The sequence below is a fragment of the Delphinus delphis genome, chromosome 5 (genome assembly GCF_949987515.2).
Source record: "Delphinus delphis chromosome 5, mDelDel1.2, whole genome shotgun sequence".
Classification (NCBI taxonomy): Eukaryota; Metazoa; Chordata; class Mammalia; order Artiodactyla; family Delphinidae; genus Delphinus; species Delphinus delphis.
Window position 1 is genome coordinate 50,449,869 of NC_082687.1, and position 23,536 is coordinate 50,473,404.

A 23,536-nucleotide genomic window follows, 5' to 3' on the forward strand; every position below is an offset into this window, starting at 1 on the left:
ACGGGAACTGTTGGTGTGAGCGAGGAAGCAGTAACAGTTAGGCTTGATTACTGTCACAGTAGTCAAGGACTATCTAACTTACCATGTTTAAGCATATGTTTTAATTGTAGAATATAGTATACAAGTATAAGAATCTATAAACCTATGTGCTCCTACCTATAGAAACCATCCTTTTAAATGACAGTTTAAATGAAAACATGTTTTGGCAAATGAGAGGAAAAAAAATGCTCTTATTATCCATGTATGTATGTTATGAATTTATGTATGTATTATTATTTAGCTATAAACGTGAAGTAAGTAGGGGAGATGACAGAGTGAAAGCCTACACACTTAAACATCACTCCTTAGAAATCACATATATTTTCTCCTGCCTGTTTATTTTATAATTTGGTGTAAACAATTGTAAACAATGCGAGAACCTTCTCAGTAGGAATTGTAATTAGAATGCTATCATTATTCTATTTTCACATATTCAACATTTTTCAACATTTCTCAATTGCATTTATCAATGTCTGAGAAATTACCTGTTTGGGCTCTTATAAGGGGCAATTTCTTTTAGTCTAAAGAGCTATTATCAATTTGGGAATTACTGCTGGGAAAAAAAGGTGATGTCTATTAAAATTCATCACTATTGGGCTTCCCTGGTGGCGCAGTGGTTGAGGGTCCGCCTGCCGATGCAGGGGACACGGGTTCGTGCCCCGGTCCGGGAAGATCCCACATGCCGCGGAGCAGCTGGGCCTGTGAGCCATGGCTGCTGAGCCTACGCGTCCGGAGCCTGTGCTCCGCAATGGGAGAGGCCACAGCAGTGAGAGGCCCGCGTACCGGGGGGGAAAAAAAAATTCATCACTATTCATTTTAAGGTTGAAATTATTTTGCCAACTATGATTTACAAGTGCTTCACAAATTTTCTACTTTTCTACCTACTACTATGCCTAAATAATATCAGACTTTGGCAAACGAAAGATATAAAAAGGGTGATAATTCCCAAAGTGTGAGCCAAAAAAAACCCACAAAAAACAATGCCCCATGAATTAATAATTAAGAAGGAAAAACCTCAATAGAGAAGAAGAAATCACCCTCAAAGACCTCTACCCAGGAATCTGTTCTACACGTAATATACCACTGAAGAGGTGGATCAAGTAAGCACATTTCCCAGTGCGTGAACTGGTGTCACAAGCTCAAATGTCTTCAGGGATAGGCACTTAATCTGAATGTGTGAAGCAGCCAAGTCTTAGACAACAGAGAGTCGTGAGGACAGTAACTACCTGCAAAGGACAGGTTCCACCTAAGCCTCCAAGTGTGTATGTGTGTGCATGTGTGTGTTTACAAACTGTGATGTAAACAAAGAATGTCTACAAACAAAGATGTAAACAAAGAATTCTGCCTGTGGACCACCAGTTTGTGATGTCCATTTAAGGCAGACAAAGTTGAACGCTTCTTCCTACATTTCACTTTGAGGAAATGTTTCATTCTTTGGGCCAGCTAGCTCGGGACATTTCATTACAGCTGTGGTCTGAATGTTGCGACCCTCCAAAATCCATATGTTGAAATTCTAACCCACAAGAAGATGATATTAGGAGGTGGGACCTTAGGAAGAACATGAGGATGGAGCCTTCAGGAATGGCATTAGCGTTCCTATAAAGGACACTCTGCAGAGCTCCCCAGCCCTTCTACCTCCTGAGGGCACAGTGAAAAGGTGCTGGCTAGGAACCAGCAAGAGGGCTCTCACCCAACCATGCTGGCACTGATCTTGGACCTCCTGGCCTCCAGAGCTGTGAGAGACAAATTTCTGTTGTTTATAAGCCCTCCAGTCTGGTATTCTGTTATAGCCACCCAAACAGATTGAGACAATCATCAAACCTTCCCTTTATTTTCCATTTTAAAAGAAATATCAGAGAGTCAAAAAATTTCCTAGCTGAAAGTGAACGTATTAATTGTCAGTTTCACTTCCCAGGAATTAAGAAAAGGAACTTTATCGACTGCATCTCATGTCTTCCAAAGTTCTCCTGCTCCTTCTACAAGAACACAGGAGGAGAGATTCATGAGATTTCAGCTGTGGAGAGCAGCTCATTGATAAAAATGAGGTATAATCAACAATACTAAGAAGTATTGACACCCTAAACAGTGAGAACTGAACTGTAAAGCAAAGGATTAGTTTTGTTCTGCAGGTAAAAACACAAAATGCCATTAACTAAATGTTGGTCTTATCTTGTAGTCTCTCAAGGAACCACATTTTTGACTTTGAGCTCACCTAAGCATATTAATGGGAGACAGGATGTCTGCACAACTCAGCTCAATTATCTGTGTTTCCACAGTAGGGCGTTTGTCACTACAGGAAGGAAAGGTTGGCTCAGATGACACTCATATCTTACACCAGTACTAGTGTAACATGGCTCAAGTTTACTCCTACAGTCCATGATTCAACTACTCAATTACTCTCATGTGCAGCTGATGAACAAAGAGTTCTATGTCAAAATTCCTGATTAATATGAAAAGAGTGTTGGCTTAGGTACTCAAACACACTACGGATTTAGAAGATCTCTTCTTAACTTGTGCATTTTTGTATAGAATACACCCCACTTTTTTCTTTCAGTACACTTGGAATTACAACAGTCAGAATTTACGGTAGAATTATGTGAGCAAAATCCTTGGATGGTTTTTCAAAGCTAGACTACAATTATATTAAGAATATGTACGCACGTAGACACAGACTGGAAAGCAATTTTTTAAATGCACAAATTTATATCGGAAAGGTTGAATTACAGGTGCCTTTTTCATTTTGTAAAGCTGTATTATTGTTAATACAGTGGGAATTCAATGAAAATTACTTAAAGCTCAGGTACTTACCGTGGTTGGAAAATAACGACTAGTTTTGAATTTTTTCAGAGCCATAGAAGAGGTGTAGGTGCCCAAGAAAAGGATGAAAGACATGAGAGTGATATCAGGAACAAAACCACAGTTGTTGCCCATGAGCTTTCCTCCATATTTCAAACACTCCTTCGTCGTCAGAAATGCCCAGTCAAAGGTAGCATTATGGTGCTGAAGAAGAAAAACAGGAAAATTTTTCTAGGGAACACTGTGCCACAACAAAAGCAGCTTTTGATACTTGATGGGCTATATACGGAATTATGCTAAGAGTCTCTGTAAAACAGCCTGAGGGTAAACCATTGGAAGGTGACACCTGAGGAGGTGTTAATGGAATAACAGGTAAGGGGGCCAGGAGGCTATCAATTATTGAAAATACAATGAGAATGATGCAATCCGTTACCTGTTTTGTGCTACAACCCTACAATCAACCATCTGTTCAACAGAAACAAACCACAAAGTCTTTCTTTCCTGTGAACCTTCCTGAGAGTAAACCAAGACACAATAATATCTTAAGTCTCCAAACGTGAGACTCTCTGAAACACCTTTGGTGTTCAAAAAGTGATGACTTCTGATGGGGCTTCCCTGGAGGTCCAGTGGTTGAGACTCCACGCTCCCAGTGCAGAGGGCACGGGTTCAACCCCCTGGTTGGGGAACTAGGATCCCGCAGGCTGCACTAAGCAGCCAAAAAAAAAAGTACTGATTTCTGTAGTGCACAGATTCTTGTGCTTCAAGCTGATGGCCATAGAGTTAATGCTCTCAAGGTTACATTTGGTTAACTAATTTACCCAGAGCTTTCACAAATGAGCTATTTCTTTTCTAAATAACTATAGAGATTGGTGACTTCAGGAACTAAACTATAAAAATGTTGGAGATCTCTGCTTTTTTCAATTGCATAACCTAATAAAATACAGCTTTTCTTGTTGACTCCAGGTCAGTGTCAAGAGAATCCATTATTGGAGAGTGCTGTGATGGGCTGTGGAGTTGGGTATGGGATCTCTAGCCCTGTGTTACATGGCCTCAAGCTCACAGGTCAATTTTCAAATTTTCTTCTGGCTCGTGAACTGCTGTCATGTTGTCAGTGCTGTATTTCTTGACAGGAGCTCACTCCTGTTTCTGTTTCCAATATGCAAGAGAATCCTTTTGCTAGAGTAGTGGATAAGGCCTGGGCACCCATCCTCCAGCTGCTGAGTTTTAGCTGCTATCAGCTCACAGCTGTCTCCTTCTCTAGAAAACTGCGTTTTGCTGCTTTAGAGCAGCCTCACCTGGAAGGTTATGCCCTCTTGCAGCCAGTTACTCACCAACCCTAATGGGGTGCTACTGTCTGAATATTTGGGCTCCCCTAAAATTCATATGCTGAAACTTTATCCCCTATGTGATGGTATTCGGAGGCAGGGCCTTTGAGAGGTGATTAGGTCAAGAGGGTGGAGTCTTCATGAATGGGATTAGTGCCCTTGCAAAAGAGACCCCAGAGTGCTCCTTGTTCCTTCTGTCACATGAGGACACAATGAGAAGACTGTCTAGAACCAGGAAGCAGACTTTCACCAGACACTGAACCTGCTGGTGCCGTAATGTTGGATTTTCTCTTAGGTGCAGGGCTAATGGGTATGTCATGTGCTAACAGAAGAGTAATTTGAGAATACCTTTCAAAGAAATATAGAAAGAAAAACTTTTCCTGTCCGTTGGAGGCAAGAGTTGTCCCTCTCACCAAATGCATCAATATCCTTTACTATTCATGAATTCTCTTAATATAAGTCATCTAGTCATAAAAGAAGGTCACACACATAAAAGAAGAATCTCTGACCAGAAAGAGTTCATATTTTTATAGAGCTCAAAAGGTAAAGTTCTTACATAAGTCAGGAAAACCCCCCCCCAAAACTCTAGATCTTTCCCTGAAATATTAGTTTCAACTTGTAAACAGCTGAATTGCACAATTACTCTTTTGTTAAAGTCTGTTTCTGAGAGGTGATTAATCACATCTCATTTTGTTTTTCAGATTTCTGCATATGAATATTTTTTGCATAATACCTTTAAAGTTTAGAGGTCATAACAGGTAACAGATTTCTTTGGTTTAAAACCAGCAAAAATTTACCATAATTTCACTTTAATTTCAGCACTTTAATATCAGCAGAATCCTTCTTTATAGCTGCAGCTCCCAGAAGAGGTAAGCTGCATTAAAACAACCCCAACAGGCAGTTTTATTGATTTTCTTACAGAGATTCAGGTTGAGGTGAAAACTATACAGATGTTCAGGACAGACATGGTTTCTTGTTTACATCAACTTAAAATGCCAGTAACACAATTTTGTATGCCTCAAATGATTCTTTGTGTCATTGTACAGAAATTTTAGCCTCCAACACCATCTTTCACTAAGGGCTTCAGTATAAAAACTTTAGGCAGCATGTATTTATATCAGTATCTGTATCTTAACACACAGTTTCCCACTCCCATAAAACAAACTAGCTAAAAATAATTCTACTTAAATATCACTGAAAAGACATCTATATTACTTGTGTTATTTCAGTGTTACTATTCTGCATAAGCTGGTATCAATGAATCTTAATTCTGTAAAACTTCAGGCAAAATCCATATCGTAAACTAAACATTAAGACCAAGCATGACTCATTATTAATGATGTATACAAGTAAAGATGAAAAGTAGAGTGTTAGATAATTAGCTTATGATTTAATCATCACATATATCAATTTATATAATTTTTACTATCACATATCTCATTTTGTTATCTATGAAACAGATACTTCTGCGTAGAAGTAACATCTTTTTCTTCAGAGGTCAATTTTGCCTTACCTAAGTAAAGGAAACATTAAAAACAACAAAAACTGCGCTGATACAAGTTGCCACTTGCTAGAAGCTAATGGTTTTTAAATTTTTATAATCAGTGAAACATCTTTTTCATTTAAAATTTACCCAGGACCCCAATAATTAAAATGGACAAAACTGAGCTATTCTGCCTTTACACGGTTAGGAGGCCTTGAGTCTCTCTGTCTCTCAACATCCCTGCCTACCGCAAAGCAGCTCCTGACTCATCTCTCTGGAATCCTAGCTCAGTCTGAGAGGAGTCTGAGATTAACAGATACACCCTACTATATTTAAAATACATAAACAACAAGGACCTACTGTATAGCACAGGGAACTATATTCAGTATCTTGTAATAGCCTATAATGGAAAAGAATCTGAAAAAGAATAGATTTGTATACATATGTATAACTGAATCACTTTGCTGAACACCTGAAACTAACACAACACTGTAAATTAACTGTACTTCAATTTTAAAAATTGTCATCATCTTCACGGACAGCACCCTTTGCTCCAGGCTGTGCTCTCTTCACACCGAGTTCTCTAACGACAGGTTAGGGGCATGTGACGTGAAGTAAGGATGAGAATGGAGAAAGGTCCAGATAGGTCAACGTAAGGATGAGAATGGAGAAAGGTCCAGATAGGTCAACTTATTCCACTGATGGGGGCGATTATTCAACTAATCATTTTGAGCTCCATTCTGGGCTGGGTGCTGATACAGAGAAGTTCTAAGTGTAGCTTCTGCATTCAATAAACTTAAATCTACTCCATGTTCGTGGACACAAGAAGTTTTCTATGTAGGCAGCCTTAGGTCAGCAGCTTTAAAGCAAAGTAGGTGAACCCTGGAGGGAGGCCGGTGCTGAGCAGAATTATCTATCTACCTATCTGTTTATCTCTCTACCCATCTCTTATTAAAAAGTTATCTAAAATTACCATGAGTAGTTTAATCTAGGACTCAGTAAACAACATTTCACTGGCCAAATACAACCCACTACCTGTTTCTGTAAATAAAGTTTTATTGAAACACAGCCATGCTCATTCATTTACACACTGTTCATGGCTGCTTTTTGCTACAGCTGCAGCACTGAATAATTTCAGCAGAGACTGACACACAAATCCTAAAATATTTACTATCTGGTTCTTCATAGAAAAAGTGTGCCTACTGTGGTTTACTCTCTTGTCTAGGACTCCTATGTTACTTTACATTATTGTACTAAATAAAAATCTCATGATTTCATCAGAATAGCACATTACACATTTTTGTTTGGCAGCCTTTTATACTTATTATTTCATGAATAGTGTTTGTGATGCTGGTTGATTCACTGTAAATAATTCTGGTTTTGATCATTTGTAATTCAGTCATAGAATAAGCAAAAAGATGTAAATGATTCTTCTTTAGTTCATGGAAATACTGAACATGTATCAAAGCAGCCGACTGGGAAAATGCCCTCATGGGTTTCAATCTCAACTCTATCACCACTCAGCTGGAACACAGAAAAAAGTAACTTCACTTTCCTGTGCAACTACAAATAGGACTTTTTACTTAAATAGCTGCAAAAGAGTACCATGAAGATCACCGTGCTCCTAACTTTGGAAAATGCTCTAAAGTGAATAGTATCCTTCACATGAAAACCACTCTGTTTACAGTTCAGTAAGTCATGGTGGAAAATGTACAACCAAATAACACTGGTTCCTGAAAGAAGGCAATACTGTGTTGGACACATCCAGCGTAGATGTCAAGTGACATGAAGAAGAAAGAAATCCCTCAATCCGCTAAAATATGTAAAACATTGTGTGTATGTACATTTATCTGGGAAGAGCGACCAAAGATTTCATTAGAACCTCAAAGGAGGCAGTGATGCAAAGAAGCTTCAGAAGTACTGCCTTCGTGTTGTTATAACCGAGATAATTCTGTCCTCCTAATACGACATTCTCTGTGTATTTCAACCACACTCCAATTTTCATTCACTCTAAGAGCAACTTCCTGCTTTCAGGATTAACAGTGATTTCTTAATCTCTCAGCAAATGTTCTCCAATTCAGAGAAAGATTAATCATTTTGTACCTACTTCTTAGTAAACTATTCTACATCCGTACTTACATCCTCAGAGGCATGTTAAACTTAACCATGTTCAAAAACTAACTCCTAATCTTCCTCAAACCTGCTCCCCCTAGGGTCTTGCCCATTTCTGTTAATGGCAACTTTATCCTCCTCGATTCTAAGAACAGAAAACTTGAAGTCATCGTTAATTCTTTTCTTTCTCGCAAGTCACATTACGGTGAAGACTTTATATTAGAATACATCACATCTCACCCATAACTATGGCTAACACTCTTGTTCAAGCGACCATTGTGTCCTCTGAGCTTAATGCAGGAGACTTTTATCTCGCCGCTCTGTCCTTTACTCCTTATAGGTGATTCTCATTTCTCTATGGCTTTGATCTTTATCTCAAAAGTCTATGCACAGGATTTAAGTGATTAAATCAGAACTTTAATAACAAAACAGTTGGGAATATAATCTCAGAAGTCCTCTTTGCCTGTCAGAACTGTCATAGCACATCATCTCTAATTCTCATGATGTTTCTAACCTCCTATTGCAAGCACAGTGTAGCTCCCTTCAATGAGACCATCAGTGTTATAAGGTGCAAATGCTCAGAGAGATGTCCAATGGGTCTGGTGACCTGCATCTAGGAGAGATGTCAAGTTTGGGGACATCGACTAAGGAGTCAGCTGCAAAGAGCTGATCACTGGAGTAATAAAATTTAATAAAACTACAAAGGGAAAGTGTGCTAGAAGAAACGAGTGTAAAACATCTAGGGTACCTGCAATAGAAGTAAAAACACCACAAAAGACTTTGAGAGTGATGGGTAAAAGGAAAAGTACAATCACAGTGTTGAAAATCAAAGGACGAGAAAATAGTAGTATGTGGGGGAGGGTTGATAAGGGTCTAATGTTGCAGAAATGATAATGAGGGATGAAGATTGAATAAAATCCATTGATTTATTTTCATTGCTTTTTTTGTGACTAGAATATTTTTGGTAATTTCTTGAGGGGAGTTCAAATAAGGGAAATGAGTTGAGAAATATGTGAGGATGAAAAACTGAAATGGCAATTCCAGACAATTTTTAAGAAATTCAGTAACAAAAGGAAAGGCTAGAGCATGCGAGCATTACAGGATCAAGGCAAGTTCTTTAGGGCTGGCGAAGACTTTTGAGATGCTTGTGGTGGATGAGAAAGAACCCAGTTATGGGTATGGAAGGAAAAAGGGGGTGCTGGGAAAAACAAGAATGGAGGAAGGAAGGTGAAAGATTAAGATGCAGAGAGAAAAAGGGAGATTGACAAGGATTTGGCCTCTTTTGACAGGATGGGTAAAAGCCAGAAATGACAAAAGTATAACGCCTGCAGACCAAAGGGACTGTGTGTCACCAAAAAATAAGAAAGAAGAGCAAAGACAGGGGAAGAATTCAATTTAGGATACAGCAGGCGCCAAAAGAAATGTTTGTTAATTGAATGAATGAAATCACTCATCAAGACACAAATATTTGACATATTTAAGGAAGATATCTATCAGTGTATCTACTCTTTCTATCTGGAGAACAAAACTAAAGTAAAAAAAATGTTCAATTTAGATCATCAGGTAAAATCCAGTATTCCCAGTTACATATGAGTTTCAAATAAACAGTGAATAAGATTTTTAGTATAAGTATGTTCTATGTAATGTGTAGGACATACTTACACTAAAAAAATTGTTCATTATTTATCTGAAATTCAAATGTAACTGGGACCCTATTTTTTTCCCTAACTCTGGTGATGTTATTTCAGTTAGCTATAGGCTATTTTGAATAACAAAAGAGAAAGTAGAAAAATGTGGCCAAAAGTAAACAGAAAATGCACTGGGCCCCAATTACATGGCTAACTAAGATAAGCCTTAAGGGAACAATAAAGAAGAATAAAAACAACTTTTAAAAGTTTTATTGGAGAAATAAAATATGCCCACTTAAATATTAACTAATAATTCAAGGCATCAAAAGCAAGTGTCTAAATGAATGGTACAGAGATGATTAGATCAGAAGAGGGACTGATTAATTTCACTGAGCACAGGGAAAACAAAAGTTAAACTGCACCTTGAAAAAAGAATTGGTCTTTGTAGAACTCTCATACTCAAAAGGCAGTAGGAAGAAGTGTGGCAGGACAACAAAACTAGAAAGGAATGACAGAGAGAGTAACAAAAGCCAATGAAGAGGGGAATAAAAGTGACAAACTCTGGGTGTATATTTCTTTCTGCATTGGCAGAAACAAAGAGGTAAAGCATTAGATGGAGAGACACCATGAGCAAAGATGCGGATTCGGGGACATATGATGCTTCATTCACTCATCCAGTCAGTCCTTTAGGCACCACTTATTGAATGCTCACCATGAGGAGGAACTCACAGTGAGTGGACCAGAGCAGAACGTCTGTGTAAATGGACGTAAAGGTGCAAAGGAAATGGGACCAAGTTGCTGATGGTCTTAACTGAGGTCAATCTCATGAAAAGAAATTTCCACCTATTTTTATGGATCTCATTTTCTAGAGGATGACCCTATTTGTATTGAGTGAATGTGTTTATAAATCTTAAAAGTAAAATGTATACTGAAGGATTAATTTTAAAATTTAAAACACCATAGTAGTCTCCGCAAAGACAAAAGTGGGGGATATATGAGAGGCAGTGGGAAAAATTTTGACAGTCATTGAAGCTAGGTGATGTGTACATATGAGGATTTATTGTACTATTCTATTTTAGTGCATGTTTTAAATTTTCCATAATATTTTTAAAAGTAGGAACATGTACTCTTTAAGGAGATTTAAGGACAGAATAGTTTTTGCACTTCACTTTCTTAATGAGAGAAAATCACAAGGATGCTATGCACAAGATTAATATGACATTCCATTTCCCATGAAAATGAATGTTAGCTCCTACAATCACCCTGAAGGTACATCAAATCACAGCACTTTTACTTCCATGTCTGACTGCCAAGCGGTGTTTATGAGACTGTAACAGGCCTTAGGCCCATGATTAACAGCATCTCCATGTAGACTATCATGATATGCTTCATTGGGTAATACAATAAGCAAAAAAAATTCAAAAATAAAAATTAAAGAGTCTACATTGCTCTCTTTGAGTATCAACTGGTAAAATATAAGCCTTTAAACACACACACACGTATATTTATATACAAACATATATATAAATGAGGGTAATGCTACAAATAAAAGTCTCAAGGTTAAGTGGTTAACGTACTCATTTAGGACTTTTTCCCTGCAGTGGGTAAGCCAGACTTGCAGTGATCTGCAATCTTACTTTATGGTCTACAGGATGTATGTGAGCTGTGACTGTAGTTATATATACTGTTGTGAAATACCAAAACTAATTGGTTGCTTACTTATGATTAAGATATAGAAAGTTACAGGAGACTGTTAGTTGTCCCAACCTAACAATAAAAGCAAGCAGGATAAGCTATAAAATCATAGTTTAAAAAATTCCACCAGTGAGATGAGGATGCAAAGAAACCTAAATAAACTAAATTCCAAAGTTACAAGACCTTCATAGGAGAGAAGAGATCCATGGCCGCCTCATCCCTGGCGGAGTAGCAGGTGGAAGATAAATGCACTGTAGATGGAGGGATGGAGAAATAAGCCAAATCTTTAATGAATTTTTAATGGTTGCCTATAGTCTGGGGTGACACTTTGGAATTCTGTGGAGTCTCAGGTGTCGACAAAGCCTGCGTCCGTCCACCCAGCAAACTTTCTAATGGTCTTTGTCAAATGCACAGATAGTTCAGAAAAGCCTGGAGATTCAACAGAAGAGCTGAGAGAAACCCCTCTTAGACACAGAGTCTCTATCAAATGCAAGAAAGCCACTTTCCTAAGATGGGAAGCAGGGCAGGAGAGCAGAGAGAAACCCCTCCGTGGCATTCAGCTACTTCTGAAAGGGCTAAGGCATCTGCCCTCTGAAGGTGGCGGGGGCGGGGGGCAGAGCAGTTTGGCAAAGAAAGATCCCCCAAGGCTCAAAAAGCTGGGGCATAAAACAGGAAATAGAGCACTTCAAAACACTTTCTGGGATGATGGAAATGTTCTATATCTTGTTTTGTGTGGTGGTTACATGAGGTAAAAACTTGTCAAAACTCATTGCAATGAGCACATAAGAACTGTGTCTTTTAAGGTATGACTCAATTTAATAAAAAACGAAAACAAAAAGGAATCTAACATGAAAGACAAATACTAACCGATCCATTCTATCACATCTTCAGAAGAGAAGCTTCTGACATTAGATTTTGAAATCTGTTCTCTCCCTCTAAGAGCTGGTAAGTGGAAGCCAGCAAATCTCAACACTAATTGCTTAGATACAGTGTGGATAAGCTGTGGCTGGTCTCAAAGATTTACAGAGCCCTTTTAAAGAGCTGTGTTTTGCAGGCTGAAGTGAGAAATCAATGGGAAACCTGATGAAGGTGAGAAGATTTAAAGACACAATGATTCCAACAATAAATGCAAACAATGGAAAATCTGGCTTTTATCTTGAAGGGTGGTTATTCTTGAGTTCTAACTTCTGTCTAAATGCTCTCATGCCCCGTTTTTCCTGCTGTTTCCCCCAGAAAACAAACCCATACCACAAGGAAGAAGAAAGCTTGTCTTCATGCTAATGAAGCTGAAAAGAAAAGACCTTCCTTCCTCTGACAGGATGTTCTTAGGGCCTTGTGAGAGGGCGTCTCAGGGGTGCCCAGGGGCTGCATGTCACTCTTACAGCACCTTCTTTCATGATCTAATTATGGCCAAATGAAAAGAAGGAAATAAAGTCCTGCTGACTGTAGGTCTTAGGAAAGGCTCAGGGGAACTGAGCTAGTGTGGCCAACCACACAGAGGACCCAGTAGGTGGTCAGAAGCAGTGGCTTTCAACTTCTTTCCACCAACCTGACTTTTGGTGCCAAACGGCCCAGTAGAATGATAAGAACACCTAAATAGAATAAAAACAGTACCTAACATTGACTGAGAGACAAGTATGTGTCAGCCACTCTGCGAAGTTTTGCCTATTTATTAATCTGGCTCTTCTAGCATCTTTGAGGGAATACTTTTATCATCACCATTTTATAGATGGGAAGCTGCGAAGGTTCCACAGCCTGTTTTTAAAGTAGTGGGGCACTGCGTTTGCAACCAGTCTGACATGAGAACTAAGTATCTGTAAATCCTTCTACAGGACATGCTATTCTGCTTCCCCAAAGAATGGAAATATGCAGATTTTGGAGTTAGAAGGCCCTGAGTCCAAATTCTGGTTTTACTATATACTGGTCATACGGCCTTTGGAAAGTCAGCTAACCTTTATAAGCCTCCGTTTCATCTATAAAATACAGGTAACGTCGTAACTCACACAGGTATTGTGAGGATTATAAACAATTAATGTAAAGAGCCTGGCCCCTAGTAGGTGCTCAATAGTAGGTGCTATAAGTGATGATAATAAATCGTATTACCTTTCTAACACTCATTTTTGGATCACATGTATGTGTGTGTGTGTGTTTATGCAAAGTATACGTAAAGGAATAGATACAGAGAGAAAAGGAGAAATAAAGAACAGAACAAAAGTGGTCCTTTATAATTACATACACACACATTACATATTTTTCCCTAATTTCTTCTCTCGAGGTGCTGGACATAGCAACTTAACATTTTAATTAAGGTGTGCAACTGATACACACATGAGGGGACTGCTGCCCTGGAGTATACAGCATTCATAGGAACTAAAAAAGTAAACAATAGTAAACATTCCAATTTGCAAACACTGAAGCATCGTGGTGCATTAGCAATAGCACAGGTCGTGGAACCATCCAAACTTCAGTTCAATCTTTGTTCTACTAACTTATCGCTATGTGACCTAGAGCAAGAAAGGTTATTTACCTTCTGGAGCTTCAGTTGCTCTCACTTATAAAATGGAGATAATTATGCCCAGTAGGTTGTGTTAATGATTACAATACATATTAAGGTTTATAATGATGATAATATGTATAAAACACCTGGTCTCTTGTAGATGCTTTATAAATGGTAGCTAAGTTATCATCATTATTGTGACTTTATGTCCTCTGTCATGGTCGTACCAGAAGTCAACCACAACTTCCATTTGTTTTCCATGAATCTTATAGTGACATCTTATTATAATTATATATCAATTACTAGACTCTCTCCAGGACTTGCCCAAAGACAGGGCTTAAAAAATTCATTAATTTTAAAGCTTTCCTTGATTAGTTACAAAAACAAGTTAGGAAACAATCTCTTTTTAAGTCATTGGAAGTATTTTATTAATTTTTATTGCAAATGAACTTACTGTTTTAATTAGTTACATATATATTTTAAATTTTTAATTAGATTTTAATTAAATTCCTTAAAAGTCTAGAAGGAAGTATTTTTCTCTGTGTTTTTGTCACATCCTTTTAGGCACTAGGCTGGCTGACTGGCTTGAAGATTGAAAACTGAACTCTCTTCTATATGTGGCCTTTAAAACATATACATACTCTCTTTCATATACACACTCTCTCACACACACACACACACACACACACACACACACACACACACGCTCTCAAGCATGGAAGAAACAGAGAGGCAAAGTTTGGAGAAAGTCAGAGAAAACAGTAAGGAAAGAAGTCAAGAGAGCCATTGAATATGAAAACAAGAGAGAAACAGGGTCAAGTGAGAGTTGTCCAGGAAAGATACAAAGCATCATCTTTGAAAGGGATGTTGTGGGCACTGATTATATAATATCTGCAGAAGTGTTCTGGTCTCCTGAGAGATGGGCACTCGATCAATACAAAGTATTATGTATGGGTTCTGTCTTTATAACTGAGAGATTGATATTCTTTGGTAAGATTCCATATCCAGCGTAGAAGGAACACAATTACAAGTCTGAAACAGCACTTTCCCCTTTTTCTCTAACACAAAAGTCTTCTTCCAGTGTGCGACCTTCCATGCAAAACAGCTCATTTTTAAAGCTTAGTTCCAGTCCCTTAAAGATCCTTGGTTACAAGCCATGGGAAAGGATATCATGTGACAGAGGCACGGTCCTTTCTAAGTGACACGGGAAGTGTCCTGCTACAGTCACCCTCAGTGAAGGGAACACAGCACCATCTGGTAGTCAGAAGAATTCGTAATCGTACTAGAAACAAAGAGAGGATACTACGCTATCACTTTGCAACTTCGCTCACTTTCCCTTGTGAAAATATTTCAAGGTGACAATTAATGGACATAACAGTCAAATTCCTGAGAAGGTTTGAAAAGTATGTTGCACTTTAAGTGCACTTAAGTTTAAAAGAAAAAAGAAAAGGAAAAAAATCTGACTAGAGTACAGAAAATGTTTTTCTTGTCCCTCTACCATCACTGACTATTAAATATGTGTTCAGACTAGGCTTGCTGAGTGGTGGGAGACATCATATTATGAATATTATTAGAGTGTACAATATGCAAATGATCTGAAATACTAAGCCACTTACTGCGTCAGTAGAAGAAACAGTTGGCAAATCTTCAGGAGCCAATGTGGTATCATTTGACATGGAGATATTAACTGTAAGCAAAAGACCATTTTTTACTGTAAAAATAAAATTAAAGTGACCTATATGCATATTTAGGAATCTAAACAGGCAGGCTTAGGCATTAAAAAAAATGTCTTCAATAACAACATAAAGGCACAATAAGTTTTTCTTTATTATAACTGTATTCACCTTTCACCTACATAAAACAACCAAAAATTTGGACGTCTTTTGTGCTCTAATCTGATAAGAAACAACGACAAATATTTAAGGAGATGATATTGTACTTTGTTTCAGGTTTAAAAACAAAAACCCAACACTTCTATGTTACTAAAAGGCACTCAATATATTTTGCCTAGTGGAAGAAATGGCTGTTAATAAGTGAGGAAGTTGATCACTGGCTTCACGCACAGTCAAATCTCATGAATTGAAGCTTTACTAATTAAGAATCAGCTGATTTTGGAACTTTGGAACTTTGGAATTCATATGAGAGTATATCTTTGCAAAATGTGTGAAAACAAAAAAGTGCTAAATAATAAATTATATATAATGTATTATTATAATGAGCATGAATATTTAATCTAATTTTTAAATTATTTTCATACAGTTTGGTATCATTTGTAGATTTATGAAGATGTCACTTGCAGAAGAACCTAGCTTATTTATTAAACCAACCCTCCTCTTTGAAATATTTCATTGCTTCCTTTCTACTTATGAGTCTAAAATTAAAACATAGGATTTAAAAAGTATTCTATAATTACAAGATTTTTCTTTATCGGATAAGCTCTTTTCCTATTATTTGAAGCTTTATGTATTAGAAAATAAATTGTTATGCAGAGACTATCCCTCATTTATGGAAATATTATGAAACAACACTTACCAGGTTTTTGTCTTTGAGGCTCACAAAGTTCATTTAACATCCAAATTGCTAATTATTGTTTGGTCCCAGAGTGTCCCCCAACCCAGCCCCCAGACCTCTAGCCTGTCTTCTTAGTTTGCCATGTTTTAGGTCTCACTTCTATAAACTTCTAAGACGAAACAAACAGGTTTATTTGACTGTTTCAATTTAGAATATAAGATCCCTGAGGGAAGAAGAAAAGGGGCATGGCTTGTTCACTGCTTTTTCCCAGAATCTGCCCAGTCTGGCACTTAACTAACAGGAACTCAAAAATATTTGTTAATTATTCAACCTTAAAAAAGAAGGAGGGCTTCCCTGGTGGCACAGTGGTTGAGAGTCCGCCTGCCGATGCAGGGGACACGGGTTCGTGCCCCGGTCCGGGAAGATCCCATATGCTGCGGAGCAGCTGGGCCCGTGAGCCATGGCCGCTGAGCCTGCGCGTCCGGAGCCTGTGCTCCGCAACAGGAGAGGCCACAACAGTGAGAGGCCAGCGTACCGCAAAAAAAAAAAAAAAAAAAAAAAGAAGGAAATCCTACCACTTGCAAAAGCATGGATGAACCTGGAAGACATTATGCTACGTGATATTAAGTCAGACATGGAAAGCCAAACACTGCATGGTATCATTTATAGATGGAATCTTAGAAAAAAAAAAAAGTCTGGTGGTTGCCAGGGGTTGGGTGGTGGGGAAAATAGAGAGTCGGTAAAAGGGTACAAATTTTCAGTTGTAAGAGAACTAAGGTCTGAGGATCGAATTATAACATGGTGACTGCAGTTGATAATACTATACCACAGAACTGAAATTTCCTAAGAGAGTAAAACTTGTGTTCTCACCAAATAAAACAAAATAAATATGGGAGGTGATGGATATGTTAATTAAATTAGTGGGAATCCCTTCACAATGTATACACATAAGGAGATCATCATGTTGTATGCTTTAAATATAATTTTATCTGTCAATTATACTTCAATAAAGCTGAAAGACAATTGTTTACTGTCAGTAAGAGAAGCTAGGAAAGGGGTCATTCAATGACTACAAATGAATGACAGCAGATAAAGGCAAAAGAATTGAAATAAGGAAAACAAAAGGGGAGAAAATACTTAGCTTCGGTCCTAGTTTTTTGCAATCCATTCTGATCTTTGAAGGCTCTGGAATTGTTAAACTTTTAACCTCTTGCTAGCTGCCACCAGGGCTTCCCTAATTCATCGGTAAAACAAGCACACGTGCAGACTCTATTTTCTCATTCTTTGTGTTTCATTATAGGTCACAGAAAGAATCAAAATAGGATAAAGGATGCTTGGCCCAAAGAGTAAGAAAACATAAATCCCTGAAGGAAGAAGATGTTAGTAAATTATTAGTAGTAAAACCTAGAATCTTATTACTATTTTGTTCTAAAAAGCTTAAAGTACATTTTCTTACATTATTCCGTTTGTTCATTTTACAACATATAAGAGCACAAAACAGGTATACTGTTTTGTTTTTTTTATTTTCTACCAGTACGCGGGCCTCTCACTGTTGTGGCCTCTTCCATTGCGGAGCACAGGCTCCGGACGCGCAGGCTCAGCGGCCATGGCTCACGGGCCCAGCCGCTTCGCGGCATGTGGGATCTTCCCGAACCGGGGCACGAACCCGTGTCCCCTGCATCGGCAGGCGGACTCTCAACCACTGCACCACCAGGGAAGCCCCAGGTATACTTTTATACCCGTTTTATGTTGGATGGGACTCTGAGGCAAGATATGCCAGGTTTCTTGCCCAGGATTACAGAGTCAACCAGGAGTAGAGCTGGTACCAAAACCTTGTCCATCATTCTTCCTTTTCCTACCCAATATTTCTATTCATCAAAATCAAGATGATTTATGTGGCCACAGAATTCAAGGTGGGAGATAACGATTCACCAACGTTAGATGATGTGGATCTCTCTACTGTAAATAGAAATGTCTGACCTGTCTAAGCATTTGAAGGAAAACAGCACATGAGAAATCAAAGGCACTATTTAGAGGGTGTCTGGGAAGCTGCCTTTCCTGAGCTAGATTCTTTGATGCAATTTTATGAGCTTCCTGTCGTAACAGAGTGAAGGTCTTTTTGCAACACACTTTTCTGCCTAGTGTGAAACAAGTAGTGAGGGGGGAGGAGGAAGGTATTCCAGGCTCTTTCCTTGTGAAATGAATGACAGATAATAAAGACCACGAGTTCCAATCTGAACTTTTAGTAACCACTCTCGAGTTCTGGATACATGTCAATTTGCTCATCCAAGTTTCTTTCATCTTTTCAGTATGCCTCTGAGACAAGCTATGCACATTGGCTCTCAAAATCCCAAAAGACCAGTATCAAAACAAAAGTAAGAAGTATATACTTTTCCTACTTATTTTAATAAGTAGTTGCTTCAAGAGAAAGACTTCCAAATAAATATATAAACAAGCACTTCTATAAATAGACATATTGGCAGGATATGGCAGAGCCCATAAATAAGATTAAAAGTAAATTTCTTTAAGCTCATAGAAGAGAGAATGATCAATTCCAATTGGAAACTTGATCTACAAGAGCCCTTGGTCACCACTTGGATCCAGACACATACAGTGCAAATATTTTGTCAACCAATTGCAGAATGATCTTGTGTGTAGAATCTGTAATATCCTTAATTAGGATTCTGGAACGGTGAAATGGAAAAGCCAAAACACACTGCACTCTGTGTCTTCACTATTTGCTTAGCATCATGGCTTATGAAGAAAAGAAACATTTTGCTCTAGGAACCTGGTTAATTTAGAACGAGCCAACTGTCACTGGGACAGCCTGTGTCCCATACTTGGTTTCAGGTAATTTACACAGGTTGATCATTTTACATTCCTTGGATTTTCATGTCTTGATTCTCCTTTCTGTGTATCAAATTCTAGCTGATCCTCTGGAATGGAGGAATGAACACAGTACTAGATGTTTAAAAATGTGTCTGTCATACCGATGGTCAACAGGCATGTGAAAAGAGCTCAACATCATTAATTATTAGAGAAATGCAAATCAAAACTACAGTGAGGTACCACCTCACACTGGTCAGAATGGCCATCATTAAAAAGTCTACAAGTAACAAATGCTGGAGAGGGTGTGGAGAAAAGGGAACCTTCCTACACTGTTGGTGGGAGTGTAAATTGGTGCAGCCACTATGCAAAACATTTTGGAGGCTCCTCAAATAGCTAAAAATAGAGTTGGCATATGACCCTGCAATCCCACTCCTGGGAAAATATCCAGACAAAACTATAATTCAAAAATATACATGCACCCCAATGTTCATTGCAGCACTATTTACAATAGTCAGGACATGGAAAAACCTAAATGTTCATTGATAGATGAATGGATAAAGAAGATGTGGTACAGGGCTTCCCTGGTGGCACAGTGGTTGAGAGTCCGCCTGCCGATGCAGGGGGCGCGAGTTCGTGCCCCAGTCCGGGAAGATCCCACGTGCCGCGGAGCAGCTAGGCCCGTGAGCCATGGCCACTGAGCCTGTGCGTCCGGAGCCTGTGCTCTGCAGCGGGGGAGGCCACAGCAGTGAGAGGCCCGCGTATGGCAAAAAAAAAAAAAAAAAAAAAAGAAGATGTGGTACATATATACAATGGAATACTACTCAGCCATAAAAAAGAATGAAATAATGCCATTTGCTGCAGCAAGAATGGACCTAAAGATTATCATACTAAGTGAAGTAAGTCAGAAAGAGAAAAGACAAATACCATATGATATCACTTATATGTGGAATCTAAAATATGACACAAATTAACTTACTTATGAAACAGAAACAGACTCACAGACACAGAGAACAGACTTGTGGTTGAGAAGGGAAAAGGGGAGTGGGGGAGGGAAGGCTCAGGAGTTTGGGATTAGCAGATGCAAACTATTATATAGAGAATGGATAAGCAACAAGGTCCAACTGTACAGCACAGGGAACTATACTCAATATCCATAATGGAAAAGAATATGAAAAAGAATGTATATATACGTATAACAGAACCACTTTGCTGTACAGGAGAAATTAACACAACATTGTAAATCAATTGTCAATAAAATAAATACTAAAAAAAAGAAAAAAATGTGTCTGTGACTTTTCCACCTTAAGCTGGCTTTTAGTCTTTGTGTTTAATGAGAGATCTAGAGAAAGAACAAGCTGCAGGAGCTACGAGGAGAAAAAGGAGGTGATATACACACATCAATGATATAAACCTCCTACGTAGAGCATATCAACTGTACTGTTTAAGGCTGTTCTTCTTTATCCTCTAGTGAGTGACCTGGCACCAGGAACTACCCCATGAATCCTCCGCTTTACACGTTAGCAGAAATGGTACCATCAGGAATAGGCACCAAAGCTCACTTGAGGCTAACAGGTCAAGTAGAAGCAACAATTGGCCAATGAGGCAGATTTGCCTGCTCTGAAGCACCATCACCTCACAGTATAGAGAAAGGAGTCCCAGGAGAACTGCGCTGGAATGCTGGCTGCTCCACCTTCTGAAGCACAGTGGCCCCAACTCCCTTGCCACATAAACTTGAGAACATTACCTCACTCCTCTTGACCACAGGTTCCGCAATGGTGAGATTGGATTTGATAGCATCCACCTCATAAGGTTACCGTGCAGATTAAATAAGGCAATACAGGCAAAACTGCTAGCACAGTGCCCAGTACCAGGTAAACTCTAAATAAATATAGCTAAGATTACTATTAGCTTCACCACCCAAAGATACATATATATTATTAAAATATTATATATATTAAAATATAGTTTATTAAAATCCAGTAGTAAACTGTCTGGCATTTGGATGGTGCTTAATAAATGTTAGTCAAATCTGAATTTATACCTTCAACATAGCTTCTTAGGGTGGAACTGATTAACCTGCTCTGAATAAGAAAAAATTTAAGAGTATTCTCCATGATAATAAACCTTTAATGTTTTATTCCATTCTATGTAAGCAACATCTTAAGGCAACTAAGTAACTGGAAAATAAATACAGAATAAAATTTAGAGTGTCTGGCCTGCATGGTCATGTCAGATGTATTTAAGGATTCTGGATAACTTGAGCACACGAGTGTCTCTTGATAAAGTCAAATATTTATGCTTTAAGTTTCCAGATCAATAAAAGGACAAAAATGGCTTTTGTAGGGATGACAAAGTGAAGGAGGAAAACTTTGGAAGAAGTAGCTCTTGGGAAAATACCTGCCACGATCTCAGCCTTAAGTCTTAAAACAAGCAAAATTAATAGGAAGTTTTTACTCACTATTTCTTGTTATTATCCTTTTTGTTTTCCTAAGTATGTTTACCAAAACTTCATGCTTGAGATTTCCACTGTCATTAGACAAGTTCAAGGTAAGATGTTCTTTAATCCGTGAACACTCTATTCACATGCTCACCTATGATGCTGCACTGGAGCTGAGCTACTATCTGGTAATAAGCTGGATATATTTAGCCACTACTTTCACAAAAACTTCTCTTCTATACCCACCCATCATTACACTTAGGATGTGCATAGACATTATTCTCAGGGACATTTTCCAAATCTGGGTTTTATTCAAACCCAAAGCTAGAGAATTACCCAGGTCTGGTAATTATCCAGATACACTGCTTCTCCTTTTCTGATTCCTGCAAGCTTTATACAGAAACTGCTAAAACATAGGTTAGGTCAATAAAAGGAAACTAAAATGATGGGTCTTTCAAATATCCATGGTTATCTCAAAAGACCATGTTACCATGAATGACAAAATGTCAGCTGCGCTGGTAAAGTATCTTGGCAAATGCAAGCCTAAGCAGTGCTACAGCAGAAGGCCTTGCACCTCCTGTTCAACCCTCGGTCTATGACTTAAACCCACTGTATAAGCAAAAGAGGGAATGACAAAATAAAAATAAAACTGCATAGAATATGATGCAGGTCATGGAAGATGAATTAGGGTTATCTTTTATGTCCTAATTTTCTTTTAATGGGCTAATTATGAAGCACATATTGACTATAATATGGGACCACAGGAGACACGATCCAGCAGTTCTTTTTAATGGTTATGACATACTGGTGCATAGAATTTATTAAGATAATAGAAAAATTATATACAAAAAAAGGTAACGAAATTCCACTCTAGTGATGATAGTTTTAAAGCATTTGGAAGCCTCCTCATGCTGTAAAATATAACCAAGGTGTGGAAATGGAAGCCATGCTTACTTCCAATCACTTGACTTGGTCTGACAGTTTCATGCCAGGAAAAAGGCCGTGTTTTACTTAGAGATACTACAGACAGTGATGCACTCGGTGCCTGAGAAAGGCTTTATTCTTCTTAATCATTCATCCATTACTAAGCATGTTCTCCCTGGAACAGTCAACACTGAATCGATAAGATATACCCCTGCTGTTAAGAGTATAGTGTCTATCCCCTTGAGGCAATTTTCCTTGCTTTTCTAATGTGTTTATCATATTTAGCAAGCCTTTTTCCCCTCCAGATACAAAACCAACACCTGGTCAGAAAATTTATTTTGACCCTTTCCAAAATATTAACAATGCCCTTGAGTGTATAGTCATTGCAACCCTGACATATTAGGCAAATGAACAAAGGTACTAGGGTAGAAATTTACTTATAAAGTCTAGGTCAAATGAATTTCTGACCTTATTCATTCAAAAAGTAATTAACACTAATTAAAAAGCAACTCACTTTATAAAAAGCAGTGTGTACGTGTATGTACATGCATGTGTAAGTGTGTGGTGTGTGTTCTGCTTCATTGCAAGTAGCACAATTCTTAAAAAGCAATGAACTGCACCCTCAAATTTTTGTTGATAGCAGAAGGGGAAGAAGAAAAGGCAGGAGAAGGAAGAGAAGGAGAGGGGGAAAGAGAAGGAGGAAAGTCTACGTCCTGTTCCCTATTTACAGAATTCTAGCATTAATGTTTTTTTTTTCTGCGGTACGCGGGTATCTCACTGCTGCGGCCTCTCCCATTGCAGAGCACAGGCTCCGGACGTGCAGGCTCAGCGGCCATGGCTCACGGGCCCAGCCGCTCCGCGGCATGTGGGATCTTCCCGGACCGGGGCACGAACCCATGTCCCCTGCATCAGCAGGTGGACTCTCAACCACTGCGCCACCAGGGAAGCCCGCATTAATGTTTTTGAATGAATTATGTAGATAGACTCTTCTTAGAAGAACTAGGTATCTCACCTCTGGGACTTTAAAGCCTTTTTCTACATGACTGTGTACAGTGTACAACACTTTTGTAGTCTTGAGATTCAGGGGTATAGTATTAAACGATCTAACTATGATACACTGAACTCCTTAACATTTTCCCTTTAAATACCACTTCAATGTTTCATATTTATCTACAACAGTACCTTAGTTTTTGTTTGTTTGTTGGTAAGCTTACAGTGAAGCCTAGTCAATATCTTTTCCTAGGAAAATTTAAAATTTAA

General features: G+C 38.4%; 1 protein-coding gene across 4 annotated transcripts in view; it reads right to left on the minus strand.

Moving 5' to 3' along the window:
* Positions 1-23,536, minus strand: part of SLC4A4 (solute carrier family 4 member 4) — a 356,040-nt gene that overhangs the window by 52,415 nt on the left and 280,089 nt on the right. For all 4 annotated transcript variants that reach the window (XM_060012413.1, XM_060012412.2, XM_060012411.2 and 1 more), the window contains 2 exons: positions 15,192-15,262; positions 2,848-3,039 (listed from right to left, as the gene is read on the minus strand). In XM_060012413.1, coding sequence (XP_059868396.1) covers positions 2,848-3,039; positions 15,192-15,262 — 263 coding nt within the window. The remainder of the gene's footprint in view (positions 1-2,847; positions 3,040-15,191; positions 15,263-23,536) is intronic.